At 47.2% G+C, this 15,591-nt stretch overlaps 1 protein-coding gene across 1 annotated transcript in view; it reads right to left on the bottom strand.

Moving 5' to 3' along the window:
* Positions 1–15,591, bottom strand: part of col28a1a (collagen, type XXVIII, alpha 1a) — a 321,284-nt gene that overhangs the window by 162,306 nt on the left and 143,387 nt on the right. The window contains exon 14 of the mRNA XM_072509076.1: positions 7,646–7,714. Coding sequence (XP_072365177.1) covers positions 7,646–7,714 — 69 coding nt within the window. The remainder of the gene's footprint in view (positions 1–7,645; positions 7,715–15,591) is intronic.

A 15,591-nucleotide genomic window follows, 5' to 3' on the forward strand; every position in this document is an offset into this window, starting at 1 on the left:
TAAGTCTCTCCTTTAAAAACACTTGTCTTTGCAGGAGCAGGCCAGTCGATTTCAGCGGGAGCGGAGCAGGTTAGTCAATTTCAGCGGGAGCAGTGCGCACGTGATTTCTGGGAGGTAAGTCTCTCCTTTAAAAACACTTGTCTTTGCAGGAGCAGGCCAGTCGATTTCAGCGGGAGCGGTGCGTTAGTGATTTCTGGGAGACCTTCACAGGAGCAGGCTAGTCAATTTCAGCGGTAAACACTTACCTGGTCCCGTTTTCGGTCTCTCTTTGCTGTTTTTTTTAAATTTTAGTGTTTAAGGCGGAAACAGGAAGTTCGACCCGCGGACTTCTAGGAAGACCCTCACCAATAAATTCTGGTGGAGAGGAAACCCGAGACACTACACGTGTGGTGTCTCCCACCCGCCCTCCTCCTCTAACCTAATAATAAAACCCATTGGTGTGAGGTAAGTACCATATTTTATTATTATTATTATTATTTTTTTAAATTTAATTTAGTTGTTAGCCAGATCTTGGTAGAAAGTTAGAGGGATGGCAGGGAAGGGAGTGCAATGTTCCTCCTGCAGGATGTTTGAGGTGAGGGATGCCGTTAGTGTCCCTGCTGATTTTACCTGCAGGAAGTGCTGCCATCTCCAGCTCCTCCAAGACCGAGTTAGGGAACTGGAGCTGGAGTTGGAAGAACTTCGGATCATTCGGGAGGCAGAGGGGGTCATAGATAGCAGCTTCAGGGAATTAGTTACACCAAAGATTGGAGATAGATGGGTAACTGTAAGAGGGACTGGGAAAAAGCAGTCAGTGCAGGGATCCCCTGCGGTCGTTCCCCTGAGAAACAAGTATACCGCTTTGGATACTTGTGGGGTGGACGACTTACCAGGGGTAAGCCATGGGGTACGGGCCTCTGGCACGGAGTCTGTCCCTGTTGCTCAGAAGGGAAGGGGGGGTGGGGAAGAGGAGCAGAGCATTAGTAATTGGGGACTCGATAGTCAGGGGCACAGATAGGAGATTTTGTGGGAGCGTGAGAGACTCACGTTTGGTATGTTGCCTCCCAGGTGCAAGGGTACGTGATGTCTCGGATCGTGTTTTCCGGGTCCTTAGGGGGGAGGGGGAGCAGCCCCAAGTCGTGGTCCACATTGGCACTAACGACATAGGTAGGAAAGGGGACAAGGATGTCAGGCAGGCTTTCAGGGAGCTAGGATGGAAGCTCAGAACTAGAACAAACAGAGTTGTTATCTCTGGGTTGTTGCCCGTGCCACGTAATAGTGAGATGAGGAATAGGGGGAGAGAGCAATTAAACACGTGGCTACAGGGATGGTGCAGGCAGGAGGGATTCAGATTTCTGGATAACTGGGGCTCTTTCTGGGGAAGGTGGGACCTCTACAGACAGGATGGTCTACATCTGAACCTGAGGGGCACAAATATCCTGGGTGGGGGAGATTTGTTAGTGCTCTTTGGGGGGTTTAAACTAATGCAGCAGGGGCATGGGAACCTGGATTGTAGTTTTAGGGTAAGGGAGAATGAGAGTATAGAGGTCAGGAGCACAGATTTGACGTCGCAGGAGGGGGCCAGTGTTCAGGTAGGTGGTTTGAAGTGTGTCTACTTCAATGCCAGGAGTATACAAAATAAGGTAGGGGAACTGGCAGCATGGGTTGGTACCTGGGACTTCGATGTTGTGGCCATTTCGGAGACATGGATAGAGCAGGGACAGGAATGGATGTTGCAGGTTCCGGGGTTTAGGTGTTTTAGTAAGCTCAGAGAAGGAGGCAAAAGAGGGGGAGGTGTGGCGAGTACATTAGATGGGTCGTTTTTTGTACAGTGTGTGCAGGAGGGTTTCCTGACACAATATGTTGACAGGCCAACAAGAGGCGAGGCCACGTTGGATTTGGTTTTGGGTAATGAACCAGGCCAGGTGTTGGATTTGGAGGTAGGAGAGCACTTTGGGGACAGTGACCACAATTCGGTGACGTTTACGTTAATGATGGAAAGGGATAAGTATACACCGCAGGGCAAGAGTTACAGCTGGGGGAAGGGCAATTATGATGCCATTAGATGTGACTTGGGGGGGCTAAGGTGGAGAAGTAGGCTGCAAGTGTTGGGCACACTGGATAAGTGGAGCTTGTTCAAGGATCAGCTACTGCGTGTTCTTGATAAGTATATACCGGTCAGGCAGGGAGGAAGGCGTCGAGCGAGGGAACCGTGGTTTACCAAAGAAGTGGAATCTCTTGTTAAGAGGAAGAAGGAGGCCTATGTGAAGATGAGGTGTGAAGTTTCAGTTGGGGCGATGGATAGTTACAAGGTAGCGAGGAAGGATCTAAAGAGAGAGCTAAGACGAGCAAGGAGGGGACATGAGAAGTATTTGGCAGGTAGGATCAAGGAAAACCCAAAAGCTTTCTATAGGTATGTCAGGAATAAGCGAATGACTAGGGAAAGAGTAGGACCAGTCAAGGACAGGGATGGGAAGTTGTGTGTGGAGTCTGAAGAGATCGGCGAGATACTAAATGAATATTTTTCGTCAGTATTCACTCAGGAAAAAGATAATGTTGTGGAGGAGAATGCTGAGACCCAGGCTAATAGAATAGATGGCATTGAGGTACGTAGGGAAGAGGTGTTGGCAATTCTGGACAGGCTGAAAATAGATAAGTCCCCGGGTCCTGATGGGATTTATCCTAGGATTCTCTGGGAGGCCAGCAAAGAGATTGCTGGACCTTTGGCTTTGATTTTTATGGCATCATTGGCTACAGGAATAGTGCCAGAGGACTGGAGGATAGCAAATGTGGTCCCTTTGTTCAAAAAGGGGAGCAGAGACAACCCCGGCAACTATAGACCGGTGAGCCTCACGTCTGTAGTGGGTAAAGTCTTGGAAGGGATTATAACAGACAAGATTTATAATCATCTAGATAGGAATAATATGATCAGGGATAGTCAGCATGGCTTTGTGAAGGGGAGGTCATGCCTCACAAACCTTATCGAGTTCTTTGAGAAGGTGACTGAACAGGTAGACGAGGGTAGAGCAGTTGATGTGGTGTATATGGATTTCAGCAAAGCATTTGATAAGGTTCCCCACGGTAGGCTATTGCAGAAAATACGGAGGCTGGGGATTGAGGGTGATTTAGAGATATGGATCAGAAATTGGCTAGCTGAAAGAAGACAGAGGGTGGTGGTTGATGGGAAATGTTCAGAATGGAGTTCAGTTACAAGTGGAGTACCACAAGGATCTGTTCTGGGGCCGTTGCTGTTTGTCATTTTTATCAATGACCTCGAGGAAGGCGCAGAAGGGTGGGTGAGTAAATTTGCAGACGATACTAAAGTCGGTGGTGTTGTCGATAGTGTGGAAGGATGTAGCAGGTTACAGAGGGATATAGATAAGCTGCTGAGCTGGGCTGAGAGGTGGCAAATGGAGTTTAATGTAGAGAAGTGTGAGGTGATTCACTTTGGAAGGAATAACAGGAATGCGGAATATTTGGCTAATGGTAAAGTTCTTGGAAGTGTGGATGAGCAGAGGGATCTAGGTGTCCATGTACATAGATCCCTGAAAGTTGCCACCCAGGTTGATAGGGTTGTGAAGAAGGCCTATGGAGTGTTGGCCTTTATTGGTAGAGGAATTGAGTTCCGGAGTCAGGAGGTCATGTTGCAGCTGTACTGAGCTCTGGTACGGCCGCATTTGGAGTATTGCGTACAGTTCTGGTCACCGCATTATAGGAAGGACGTGGAGGCTTTGGAGCGGGTGCAGAGGAGATTTACCAGGATGTTGCCTGGTATGGAGGGAAAATCTTATGAGGAAAGGCTGATGGACTTGAGGTTGTTTTCGATGGAGAGAAGAAGGTTAAGAGGAGACTTAATAGAGGCATACAAAATGATCAGGGGGTTGGATAGGGTGGATAGTGAGAGCCTTCTCCCGCGGATGGAAATGGCTGGCACGAGGGGACATAGCTTTAAACTGAGGGGTAATAGATATAGGACAGAGGTCAGAGGTAGGTTCTTTACGCAAAGAGTAGTGAGGCCGTGGAATGCCCTACCTGCTACAGTAGTGAACTCGCCAACATTGAGGGCATTTAAAGGTTTATTGGATAAACATATGGATGATAATGGCATAGTGTAGGTTAGATGGCTTTTGTTTCGGTGCAACATCGTGGGCCGAAGGGCCTGTACTGCACTGTATCGTTCTATGTTCTATGTTCTATGAGGTATATAAGATAATAGAAGGTATCGATAAAGTAGACGCAGAGGGGCTGTTTCCTCTTGTGGGGCAATCTAGAAGGAGAGGTCATAGTTTTAGGATAAGGGGTAGCAGATTTAAAGCAGAGATGAGAAGAAATTACTTCTCTCCGAGGGTTGCGAATCCTTGGAATTCACTTCCCCAGAATGTGGTGGAAACTGGGGATTTGAGTAAATTTAAGGAGGTGATTGACAGACTTTTAATTACAAATGGGTTGAAGGGTTATGGAGACTGAGCAGGAAAGTAAAGTTGAGACCAAGAAGAGATCGTATTGTATAGCGGAGCGGGCTAGAGGGGCTGAATTGCCGACTCCTGGTTTTAGTTCTTATGTACGTTCATTTGCAGATAGGCCTGGGAGAGATTAATGTTGCTAAATTGTTGGCTGCCTGAGAGGCCTGCAAAAAGATCTTTGATAAGTGATAAAGGGTTTTGATCAACACGTAATACAGGGTTGATACCCATTTTGAAATCCCCGCATATTTGTACTAAACCATTTTTCTTTAATATAGAGATGCTGCCATTGGACTGGGGTGGGCACAGTAGGAAGTCTTACAACACCAGGTCAAAGTCCAAAAGGTTTATTTGGAATCACTAGCTTTCGGAGTGTAGCTCCTTCATCAGGTGAGTCTCACCTGATTCAGGAGCTGCGCTACAAAAATTATTGATTCCAAGACTATCTTTCTTTAAGACTGAGAAGAATGGGGGTGCCCAATCTCTGGTGGTAACAGGCTCAATGACTCCGGTCTTCAGTAACCTCTTGAGTTCTTCTTCCACTTTAGGTTGAATACCATAGGGTACAGTACGTGCTTTCAAACACTTAGGCTGTCTGCCTTTATCTTCAGTTTTACTTCGACCCTAGTCGTGGATCCAAGTGACTTCTCAAATACCTTTGCATACAAGTTAGTTCACCATGGCCCAGTTTACCTTAATTCTCCTGAAGCGAAATCTTCCCAAAAAATCCTTGAACAATGTGAATAGGCAACTCCACTTTCTGCTCGTTAACGTCCATGGGCATCTTGACGAAGCCCTTCAGCGGCACAACCTCCTTGGTATATGTCCTCAAGACCATATCAGATGTTTGCAATGACAGATACTTCAATTTCTGATGGTATATCGATCCAGGTATAAGTGATACTGCAGCTCCTGTATCCATTTCCATCTTAATAGTGTTCCCATTTAATTTTTGACAGACCCAAAATCATTACTGGTGTCCTTGTACTGCTAGAATGCCGAGCTTACATTCCTTAAGCTGATTTTGACACTTACTCGGTGAACCTTCAGTTGGATCACTAAACTGGTAAACTCGCCATGTAGGCTTTGCAGTATTTTTCTTAGTACACTTATATTGTGCTGATGAACGTTGGTGTGACCAGCATGTCTTGGCAATGTGAAGAACTTTACCACAAGTTTTTCATTTGTTCTCCTTTTTCCAACAATCTCCACCCATTTGTCCCATTACGTTGCAGTGATGACATGGTCGGATTTTGGTGGATCTTTTCTTACGGGATTTTAGCTCAAACTCCAATCAACGAAGCTTCTCTCGCAGCAGGTTCTATCAATGTTGCGATTTCTATAGCAGGTTTTAGGGTTAATGTACCTTCAGTCACCAATTCCCTTTGGATGGCTTCATTCCTGAGGCCACAAACCAACCAGTCACAAAGTGTCCAAAGTCTGGCCAAATTCGCAATGATGCAACAAACTGTGAAAGGTTTTACCCTTCCTCCTGTGCTCAATGGTGAAAATGGAATCTTTCAGCTATTAATTGTGACGGAAGAGAAATGTTTTTGCAAGACAGTCATTAACTCATTATCTGGCTTGTCTCCAGGTTTAACTGGGTGAACTAAATTAATGTTTTCCTCCCAACTGAGCTGAGAAAGGTTGGAGTTTTCACATCTGCTGGTGTCTGAGTGGCTTTAAGAAGCAACTGGAACCTTTCCTCATAAGAGTTCCATGTCTCCTCCTCCTCATCAAACGCATCCATGGCGTCTTTTCTTCCCTCCATTTTGGTTTGCAGCTTCCTGATGTGTGCTACTCAGCCTACAGCCTGTCTTCCCTGCCATTTACTTTCTCTCTATCTAAAGCAGACAAACTCACAGTGCACAAGCACACCAGCTGTTTCTGTACCAAGCTATCGTTCCTGGGCAGTCAATTGCAGAGTCGGCAGCCCCGTAGGTTTGAATTTTCGCGGCCCGTTTCAGTACCTTGTGCGCGGCCTTCACAGCTCTACCCACTACAACACTAAGTGTACTGAAAAATCTGATCCTTCATTTGATGTAAGCCCCCAGAAACTCTCAGTTGTCCAATAGCTATTTTGCCTTTTTGAAAACCCTTTTATTTGCACAAGCGGCTGTCGCGATCAATCGGATGATTCACCGACACCCCAGGACAAACTGTACAGTGTCCAAGTATTTACTTGACAGTTGTTTTTGCTTGCCACAGCGATGATTTTGCCTTGAAAGTCGATAATTTTTCTCCCAGCCTCACTCCTGATGGTGTATGGGCCTGGGATCTCCATCGATGATTCCTTCTTCTGGCTCACAATCATCGCCAAAAGTTTCTCCCAGATCTCGTTGACAGTTTCTCATTTGTTATATTCCTTGTTGTAGCCACAAAGAGAAAGAATCGGAGGTGGCCCATGTCGAGTTTGTATAACACAATGCAAGGGGTTTATTAACAAGATGTTGCTCAAACAGGGTCCGATGACATCATTATGTAACAGACGACATTACACCAGTAATGGTGTTACTCTGATAACATAACACCCCCCCCTTCATATCTCCCTGATGGAGAAGTAATCAATCTTTTGCAGTGTTTTGCTGCGTTAAGTAGCTGAGACTAGTGTGGCAAAATGTGTTTTAGCTTGCACTGGATTTTTAAATTTGCATTCATGAAATCGGCATGAATGTTTTGAGTTCAATCTTGTGCAAAGAATACTGTTTCCCTTTCAGTAATTAATAGTAACTCACTGGCTGACATCCAATTTAGGAAATTTCTGCTGATATTTGTTTTCAATTTGCACACCTTCTTCTAAATGAAGCGATTTATCCTTGGTTACAGTTCCAAGAACTCTGGCAATAGTTCAAGTGAATATCCATTCATCATGTGTGAGGCTAAACAATAAGTATTGGTCACCTTTTCGACAACAGAAGACGCTACATACAAGCTGAATTTATCTTTCACCTGTCACCCACAAATAAATACTTCCCAATAACTGGATACTACTCAGATGCAGGAAACCTGGCCAATTCCACCTTTCTCAAATCTGGAAGCACTGAATCATATGTTCACTGACCCAGTGAGGTTGATTAACTGAAGCCTATTAGCTGCGCTTTCCCTGGTCAGTGTAGCTCCATATCATATCATTCAGCATGCTTGGCTATGAACAAATAAAATATGCTTCAAAAGACTCATTTGAAATGTAATTAATTTCTTACTTTTGGACCAGGTGCACCTTGCCCAGGTTGTCCTTTATCGCCCTTTACTCCATGATCTCCTCTGGGACCCTATGATGCAGAAGAAAAGATAAAAGATGTGTAACAAGTCCCACGTTACCAGTTGCAGTATTACTGCAGCAACCCCTGTTCAGTCTTCTTCTCTTTGATCGTGGCAAATATAAAATGGCCGTGTTGTTACGACAAGGATTATTTTAATCCTAAATATTGTCAATAATTTCACAGTCACTGATCTTTGGCCACTTATTTTTAAAAAAATATATATTTATTAAAGTTTTTTAACACAATTTTTCTCCCTTACAAACAATAACCACCCCCCCTCATAACAAAAAAAACCGAGAAATCGCGCAGAGCAAGATATATACATGGCAAAATGATATATTTACACAGCTTTGTACACTGGCCCTCACCCGTACGTGCCAGTTTCCCCAACCCTTCATGCTATCTCTTGCTCATCCACCCTCCCAGGCAGTCCCCCCTTTCCCCCCCCTCCCCCCCCCTCCCAGGAGGTCCCCTCCACCCGCCCCCCCCCCCCCAAGGTTGCTGCTGCTGCTGACCGACCTTCCTCTAACGCTGCGCGAGATAGTCTAGGAACGGTTGCCACCGCTTGTAGAACCCCTGCGCAGACCCTCTCAAGGCGAACTTAATCCTCTCCAACTTTATGAACCCAGCCATGTCATTTAACCAGGTCTCCACGCTGGGGGGCTTCGCCTCCTTTCACATCAGCAAGATCCTTCGCCGGGCTACTAGGGACGCAAAGCCAGAATGCCGGCCTCGTTCGCCTCCTGCACTCCTGGTTCGTCCGCTACTCCAAATATTGCTAGCCCCCAGCTTGACTTGACCCGGACTTTCACCACCTGAGATATTGCTCCCGCCACTCCTCTCCAGAACCCCTCCAGTGCCGGGCATGACCAAAACATATGGACATGGTTCGCCGGGCTAGCTTTGGCCACTTATAACATTTTAATAAAGCTTAGCATGCCAGCATTAGCGTCTATTCCCGATTTGTAATGGGTAGCTCCATAAGAACCTAAAAATATCAAAGTCGGGGGAAATAAAAGCAAAGTCAGGATACATTATGAGGTGTGCCTGGTCACTTCAAGGTGTACATTGCTAATATTTACTTTTCTAGTCAAATAAATTCAGATTGTTATCATCGGTTCGCATTGATGAAGCATTGCTTCCCAAACAGCATTGTTTGTTTCCTCTACATCTTAAATTAAATGAAAGATGAATTGGATAGCTCCAGAAATTGGACACAAGGATTATGACGCTCAATTATTCCTTCCCTAATTAAAGTGACATAGGCAGCATACAAACTTCATACAACTTCCTAATTATATTGATTGTGGCAGTGCTGAACCAATTAAAGCTAGCCTGCATAACTTAAAGCCACATTGCACCTGTTGAAGATAAGAGGTGGGAATCTCCAATGTGGCACTAAGTCCCGTCGCGGAGGCAGGGACCTGGAGTGGAGGCTGGTGAGAAAACACACCATACCTTCTGGCCCCAACCTTATTAATTATGCAACTGGGTGTTTTACGTCACATTCCATGGCAGGGCAGGCCTGATGGCACGTAGTCCACCAACCGTTCTGGGCACCATATTGAAAAGGTGTCCAGCATCACTGACCTACTATTGAAGAAAGAAAATGGGTCTCCTGAAAATGAAAATGGATCTCCGGAAGGTCAGAAGATGGACCTCATTAGAAAGAAGATGAATCTCCAGGAACATTCTGAGGCTGGAAGAAGGACCACCTCCAGGGCAGCGAATCCCACCCACTGCTATGGTCTTCTGGAGTCTCACTCTAATGTGCAGATTCCCGAGGTGCCTGAAGCTTTGTGATTCAACACTTCACCTCAGAGACCTTGCAGAGTGCCGTTCAGCACTGGTCCCCAAAAACAGGGACCAGATGGAACGGCACTCGTGGTGGTCTCCCAGGGGATCGGAGGCCGCAGCTGCACGCCCTTTGGGCAGGGTGGTGCCTTGGCACTGCTTGTGCCAACCTGGACCCTGGCTGTGTCAGCCTGGCACCTTGGCAGTGCCACCTGGATGCCAGCCTTTCACTGCCCAGGTGGCACTATCAGCTGTCATAGGCAATGCCAAGTTGCCACTGCCAAGGTGCCAAGCTGTCATGTTTTTGCACATGCGCGATCGGGCCAGGGTTGCTTGGTGTGGGAGTTGGAGGTGGGGGTAGGGGTGGGGCCCAGGGTGAGGTCGTGGATTGTTTTGGGGGCCCCAGAGATCGGGGACGGCATTTAAAAAGGGCATCCTGATCTCTCACTACAATGGGGAGTTCTGGTGAGTGGGGAAAAGTTCAGAGCTATGATTGGCCTTCGATGCGCGTTCCCCGTTTAGCCCTCTTATTCAACGTGAGTCGCGTTGAATAACCATGTGTTTCTCGGCACTGCGAGTGCCGGGAAACATGCGGCTAAACTAGCTTGTTATGGGACTTTGCTTCCTTTTGGGACAATCGCGCCCTCAGTGTGCAACTGAACAAGACAATATCCTATTACTAGTGCCATTACCATTCCATGGTGTGATGGGATCTGCAGTTTGCAGGATCATTGGGCGAAGGTATGTGAGTTGCAATCAGAACTTGTTGAATGTTCTGTGAGTAAACTGAACCTTATTTCAAAGTTGGAAATGTTTTGAGTCAATCCATAACTAAAAGGGAAACTGAAACTTTAGGTTTCAAGGGAAGCAGAAATCTAATCTGAAACTTCAGGTTTCTAGGGAATCTGAAACTGGTTGAAAGCAGATAAAACACATGGAGCCATCCAGGCTAGAATCACCCAGCAATGCAGTGCAGGTAGGCTGAAGAAAATGAAGGCTGGATCCAGGAGCTGGAATTAGACAAATACAAGGTTGCTGTCACTTAAAGTAATCGACCGACTAGACTCCGGGTTCTCACAGAGGGATCAGATCAAATTAATATTGATGGATCAATATCATCAAGATTGTCATGAACAGAGTTGATGAGATTCTGGAGGAATATGCCATTTTGTTGAACTTTGTACTTGTGGAATTTGGGTTGATTAGGAGCTCCTATGGGATGTGAATCAGTGGCTAAATCTTTAAGGAAACGATACTGAGGAAGAAGAGCGTCTTTAAGGACTCTGTGGCTGAATTGGTGTCATACATGCTAGGTGGGCTGCCCGGTAAATCTTTGAGAGCTAACTTTGTTGTATCTACTATCTAATGTGTAATTTTGTATGTCATCACATATGTTGACTGTGATTTGTTTGTTAATGTTTTGTTTATGTTGATTTTGGTTTGATGGTTTAAATAAACGTTATAAAAAGTGAAATCTTTTCCATTGGTTTTCCTGTTGGTGTTACTTGGTAAATTTGGTTCTTTGGTTTTGTTGATCCCTGTGGGGAATCATAGGAATGGATTTGTGATAATGATAAATATCATTGGCCATAACAAATCCAAACAAAACAATTCACAGCAAAACACTAGGAATTTAAGTATAGGTAGATGTTCTCCCTGACAGCGGTTTCCAAACTTTTCTATGGGGTGGGCGATCTCCTGCAAATGAAGGAACATCTCAACTCCTGTTCTACCAGTTGAAAATAAGCCAAGATGTTATTTTCTCTCAGGGATTCCACTAAGAGTGTGGAACAGGATTTTCATCCTGATTCTGACAAGTGTCCCATGGACAGTCTCACTGGTGTGGTTTTGGCAGCCTCCAGCAGTCAGGATCCCTGGGCTTGGCAGCTCAGAATTGTGGAGGAGAAGGTGGAGGTGGAAATTGGCTGGCACTTCAGGAACTGAGGGGCAGGCTGTCCTTCTTAATGGGATCAAGTTATTGGCTCCATCGGTCAGTTAAACAACAAATACAGAGTAGCGCAGGAAATGGAATTCTAGAGACACCATGCTCAAAGCACATGGAACACTTCATGCTAGATGGATGTAAGAGCTATGACCCCGTGATTCCCTGAGATCCTCTCACAGACCTGTGCAGGAAATAGCAACACCATTTTGAAAATACACGTCTTTGTTGAGGAAACCCCATTTGTTTATTTGAGTTCAAAATGAAATCATTACAGCCCTTGTAATGATCTTTGCAAAAATAATTCAATTTATGCTGTTTTCTAATAGGATATCCTTTCTTTCCAATTTCACAAATTTATGGCTTGTTTATTGTTATACAGGAAATAAAAATACTTATTTCCTTGTAATAGACTTGAGAGAGCTTAAATCTCGTAACATTTTCTATTTATTCATTCTTGCTTTGTGTCTGCGTTACCACAAATAGGGAATTCAGTCAGCTCCAGTATCCCTTCCCCTGGGATTACTTAGATTTCCTGTGCAGCTTTGAGCATCAGAATATTTCCATATTTTGCAACATGTTTAATTCAAATCTGACTTTCATCGGAATGGTTTCAGAGCAAACTGAGTTAGCAACAGTTCCAATGCTTCAATGGACCTTTTAAATCATTATACATACCACTGAAAACATTGGTCATCAACCTCTGAGCTCTGGGGCATCATACCTGAGGGATACCCCAAAGATGCGCTTGGGGACCCTCAGGAGGTTCCCACATAAGGATTGCATGGCAAATACCCGGGAAGCTCAAACTTCCATTGCGCAATTACCCTGTAATGTGAACCATCCAATACGCTGACTTAAATCGCAGATTTTGGATGGTTCTGACTGTCTCACAGCAGTACCAGGAAAAGCTTCAAGAATTAAAACTACTTCTAACGCTTGGGTAATTATACCACTGCCCCCCCCCCCCCCCCCCCCCCCCCCCCACACCCCCGACCTACCATGGAACTGACCCCTGCCCACCTACCCTTCTCTTCCCGAATACACACAAATCCCCTCCACGGAACCCCACAGACTACCCCCCACACTACAACTGCCCTCCCCACCCCAACAACACCCCTCCGACTACCCCATGGACCCCCATGTGATTCCCATTGGACCTCCAACTGCCCGCCGGAAGTCTGGTTGACCCTTCTACCCCCCTTCCCCCCACCGCTGGCTACCCCAGCAACCCCCGAATACCTTCCTCCACACCCTCTGACCACCGAAACATCTCACTAACCACCTGCCAACTGACTACTTGGCTTCCTCACTGACTACCATCGCCACTGATCACCCAGTCCCCCTACTGATCAGCCCCCACTGACACCCAACTCCCCCATGACCATTTCCTCACTGACCAGCTCCCCACTAACCTCCCTACTCACTGACCACCCCCTGCTACCTGCCCACCTGACCTACAACCCCCCGAATCCTCTCCACTTATCTTACACAGTTATCCTCTCACTGGCTTCGCAAAGTGGTTGGGCCTTAAAATATATCTGCTTTGCAGTGCCATAAAAAATGGCACTGTAAAGTAGATCTTCCTTACCTTCGACTCAGCTGCCCTCAACACAAGGCCTTGGGACCCCGTTTCACTGAATTATTTTCAACCGGCCCAAGTCAGAAGACCAGGCAAGAAAGGTGTGGCTCCTTCTCAGGGTAGAAAATTAGCTTCACAGCACCAGGGTCCCAGGTACGATTTCCGGCTTGGGTCACTGTCTGTGCGGAGTCTGCACGTTCTCCCTGTGTCCGCTTGGGTTTCCTCCGGGTGCTCCGGTTTCCTCCCACAAGTCCCGAAAGACATGCTGTTAGGTACTTTGGACATCCTGAAATCTCCCTCCGTGTATCCGAACAGGTGCCGGAATGTGGTGACTAGGGGCTTATTACAGTAACTTCATTGCAGTGTCAATGTAAGTCTGCTTGTGACAACAAAGATGATTATTATTATGAGTGGAGTGGTAATCTGACTGTGATTGCCACTCCATAGAAGTGACAGTCTGTATTTTGCTGTGTACAAAACTTTCAAATTTCAGATAATCTGAAGATTATCCAAAAGAACTGATAATTGGGATCAAACTCACCCCTTTAGCAATGATTATCTCTTTCAGAAATGATTTGGATAGATAATTGGGTTCTGAAAAAAACTAAATGGTTGATGTAAATAATCAAATACTGTTTATAATACTATGCATAGATTTTCAACTTGCTACCTGGTCATAAAACTGGGATAATTGGTGCCAAATTGGCTCAAATCAACGGAAATGCGAACAAGGCATTTTCTGTACAGGTTGCCAATTTGCAATGACAACACTTTATGTCAGGGAGTCAAGTTCAAAATTAACCCTGGGCACGATCCGCCGGCGACGGTGTACTCTCACTCGAGCGCGGTGTGTCCGATGAATGCAGGGAGAGGCCTCTTGCGGGCTTCCCAAATGTCTTTGCATGACACGGAATCCACCCCTAGTCCCGCGAAGCGTCGGAGTCTGAATACCGCCCACAAGGGGCGGGACCAAATGGTGCACACCGAAGCCGGTTTTAAACCAAGCTTGGCAAACTTACCCAGGGTCCACTGGCCTCCCCAGTGATGCTGCAGCTGGGCACCCTTCAGCACTGGTCCACACAAATGTGAGCCAGGCAGAGGGGTCTCTCAGGCCACCGTAGACACCTGGGTGGTCAGGGTCAGTGCAGGGTGGCCTCTTGGCATGTGGGCACCTTGGCACTGCCAACCTGGCACTGCCACATTGGCAGGAGCACTGCTTGGGTGCCAGTGAAAAGGTGCCCAGGTGCCAGTGTGGCACCACCAAGGATTAGGGGCCAAGGGGGCCATGCCCATGAAAGGAGGGTTGAGGGAGGGTTTGAAGGGTAGGGGTGTGCTGGGCAGATAAGTAGGGGCCTCTGGGAAGTTGGAGTGGTGACGGGTGAGGGTCTTGGAAGGGGCGTGCTGTAACAGGACTTGTGGGGGCCTCAAGACGGGGGGGCTCCCCAGGGGCCCATAGCAGTGTGTCCTCACTTGGGGGCGTGTGGGGGAGTGCCCGAATGTGTGGGGGATGACATTTCCCATGGGTGAGGGGTGTGGGGAGATCCACAAGCTCACTTAGAGATCGGGGCGACCTTTCAAAATGATGGCCTGATCTCTGAGTTCAGCTCCCCAGTGCTAAAAAACAAATTCTAAGGGCGCAATTCTCCGGAAAAATTTCTAAGTGCAGCAGCGAGTGGGAATTGTGGCGAGCTTCCCGGCGCTCAGCCCAGCGAGGCCGGCGACGCAATTCAATGTTAATTCGTCCACTTAACGAGGCCTCACAGGTTTCTCGCTGCTTGTAACAGCTCACCAGCTGATATGCCAGCGCCGTGCTCCCCGGCCCCCCACTAACAAGTCAAGCAGCACTTACGCTGCACTTGCTCAGCCAACCCCACACAGCTCGCAACAATGGCGTTGAGGAGACCGGCCCAAAGATTCGGGGACACTGACTTGGGGAGGCTCCTGCACATGGTGGAGGCCAGGAGGGTTGCGCTGTTCCCCCGAGGGTGCCGGAGAGTGAACCACAAGGCAACCAGTGCTGCCTGGGATGAGGTGATGGTGGCCATAAGCTTGAGTAGTATGACCAAGTGAACTGGCCATCAGTGCCGGGAGAAGCTCAACGAGCTACATTGGATAGCACGAGTGAGTAAAGACCAATCCCCCCCACCCCAAGAGAGCATCCACCCCCCATCTCCCCTTGAGACCCTAAGCTCTCCCCCCATCCCCACAACACCCCCCAATGCTGCCTTTACTCCCCCTCCCCACCACTGTGAACCATCCGTGTGGCTAACGATGCCCTCTCTGTGTCCCCTCAGGAAAAGCTCTGCCACAATTGGTGGGAAAGGGCCCAGACTGATGGTGGGCATCAGACATAAGAATCCTCACCTCCTTCGAGGACTGGGCTCTGGAGATAATCTGGATGGGCGAGGACATATTGGTCACCCACGCGGAGGCTGGCGGACGCCGCAAAGGTGAGGAACCATAGGGTTGCACCCGGAGGACCTGTCAAACATAAGTAGTGATTGCCTTACTGACTGACTGACCCATCCCTCCCACTGACCACGTGTCCATTCTCCCGCAGGTCCTCCA

The sequence above is a fragment of the Scyliorhinus torazame genome, chromosome 6 (assembly GCF_047496885.1).
Source record: "Scyliorhinus torazame isolate Kashiwa2021f chromosome 6, sScyTor2.1, whole genome shotgun sequence".
NCBI lineage: Eukaryota > Metazoa > Chordata > Chondrichthyes > Carcharhiniformes > Scyliorhinidae > Scyliorhinus > Scyliorhinus torazame.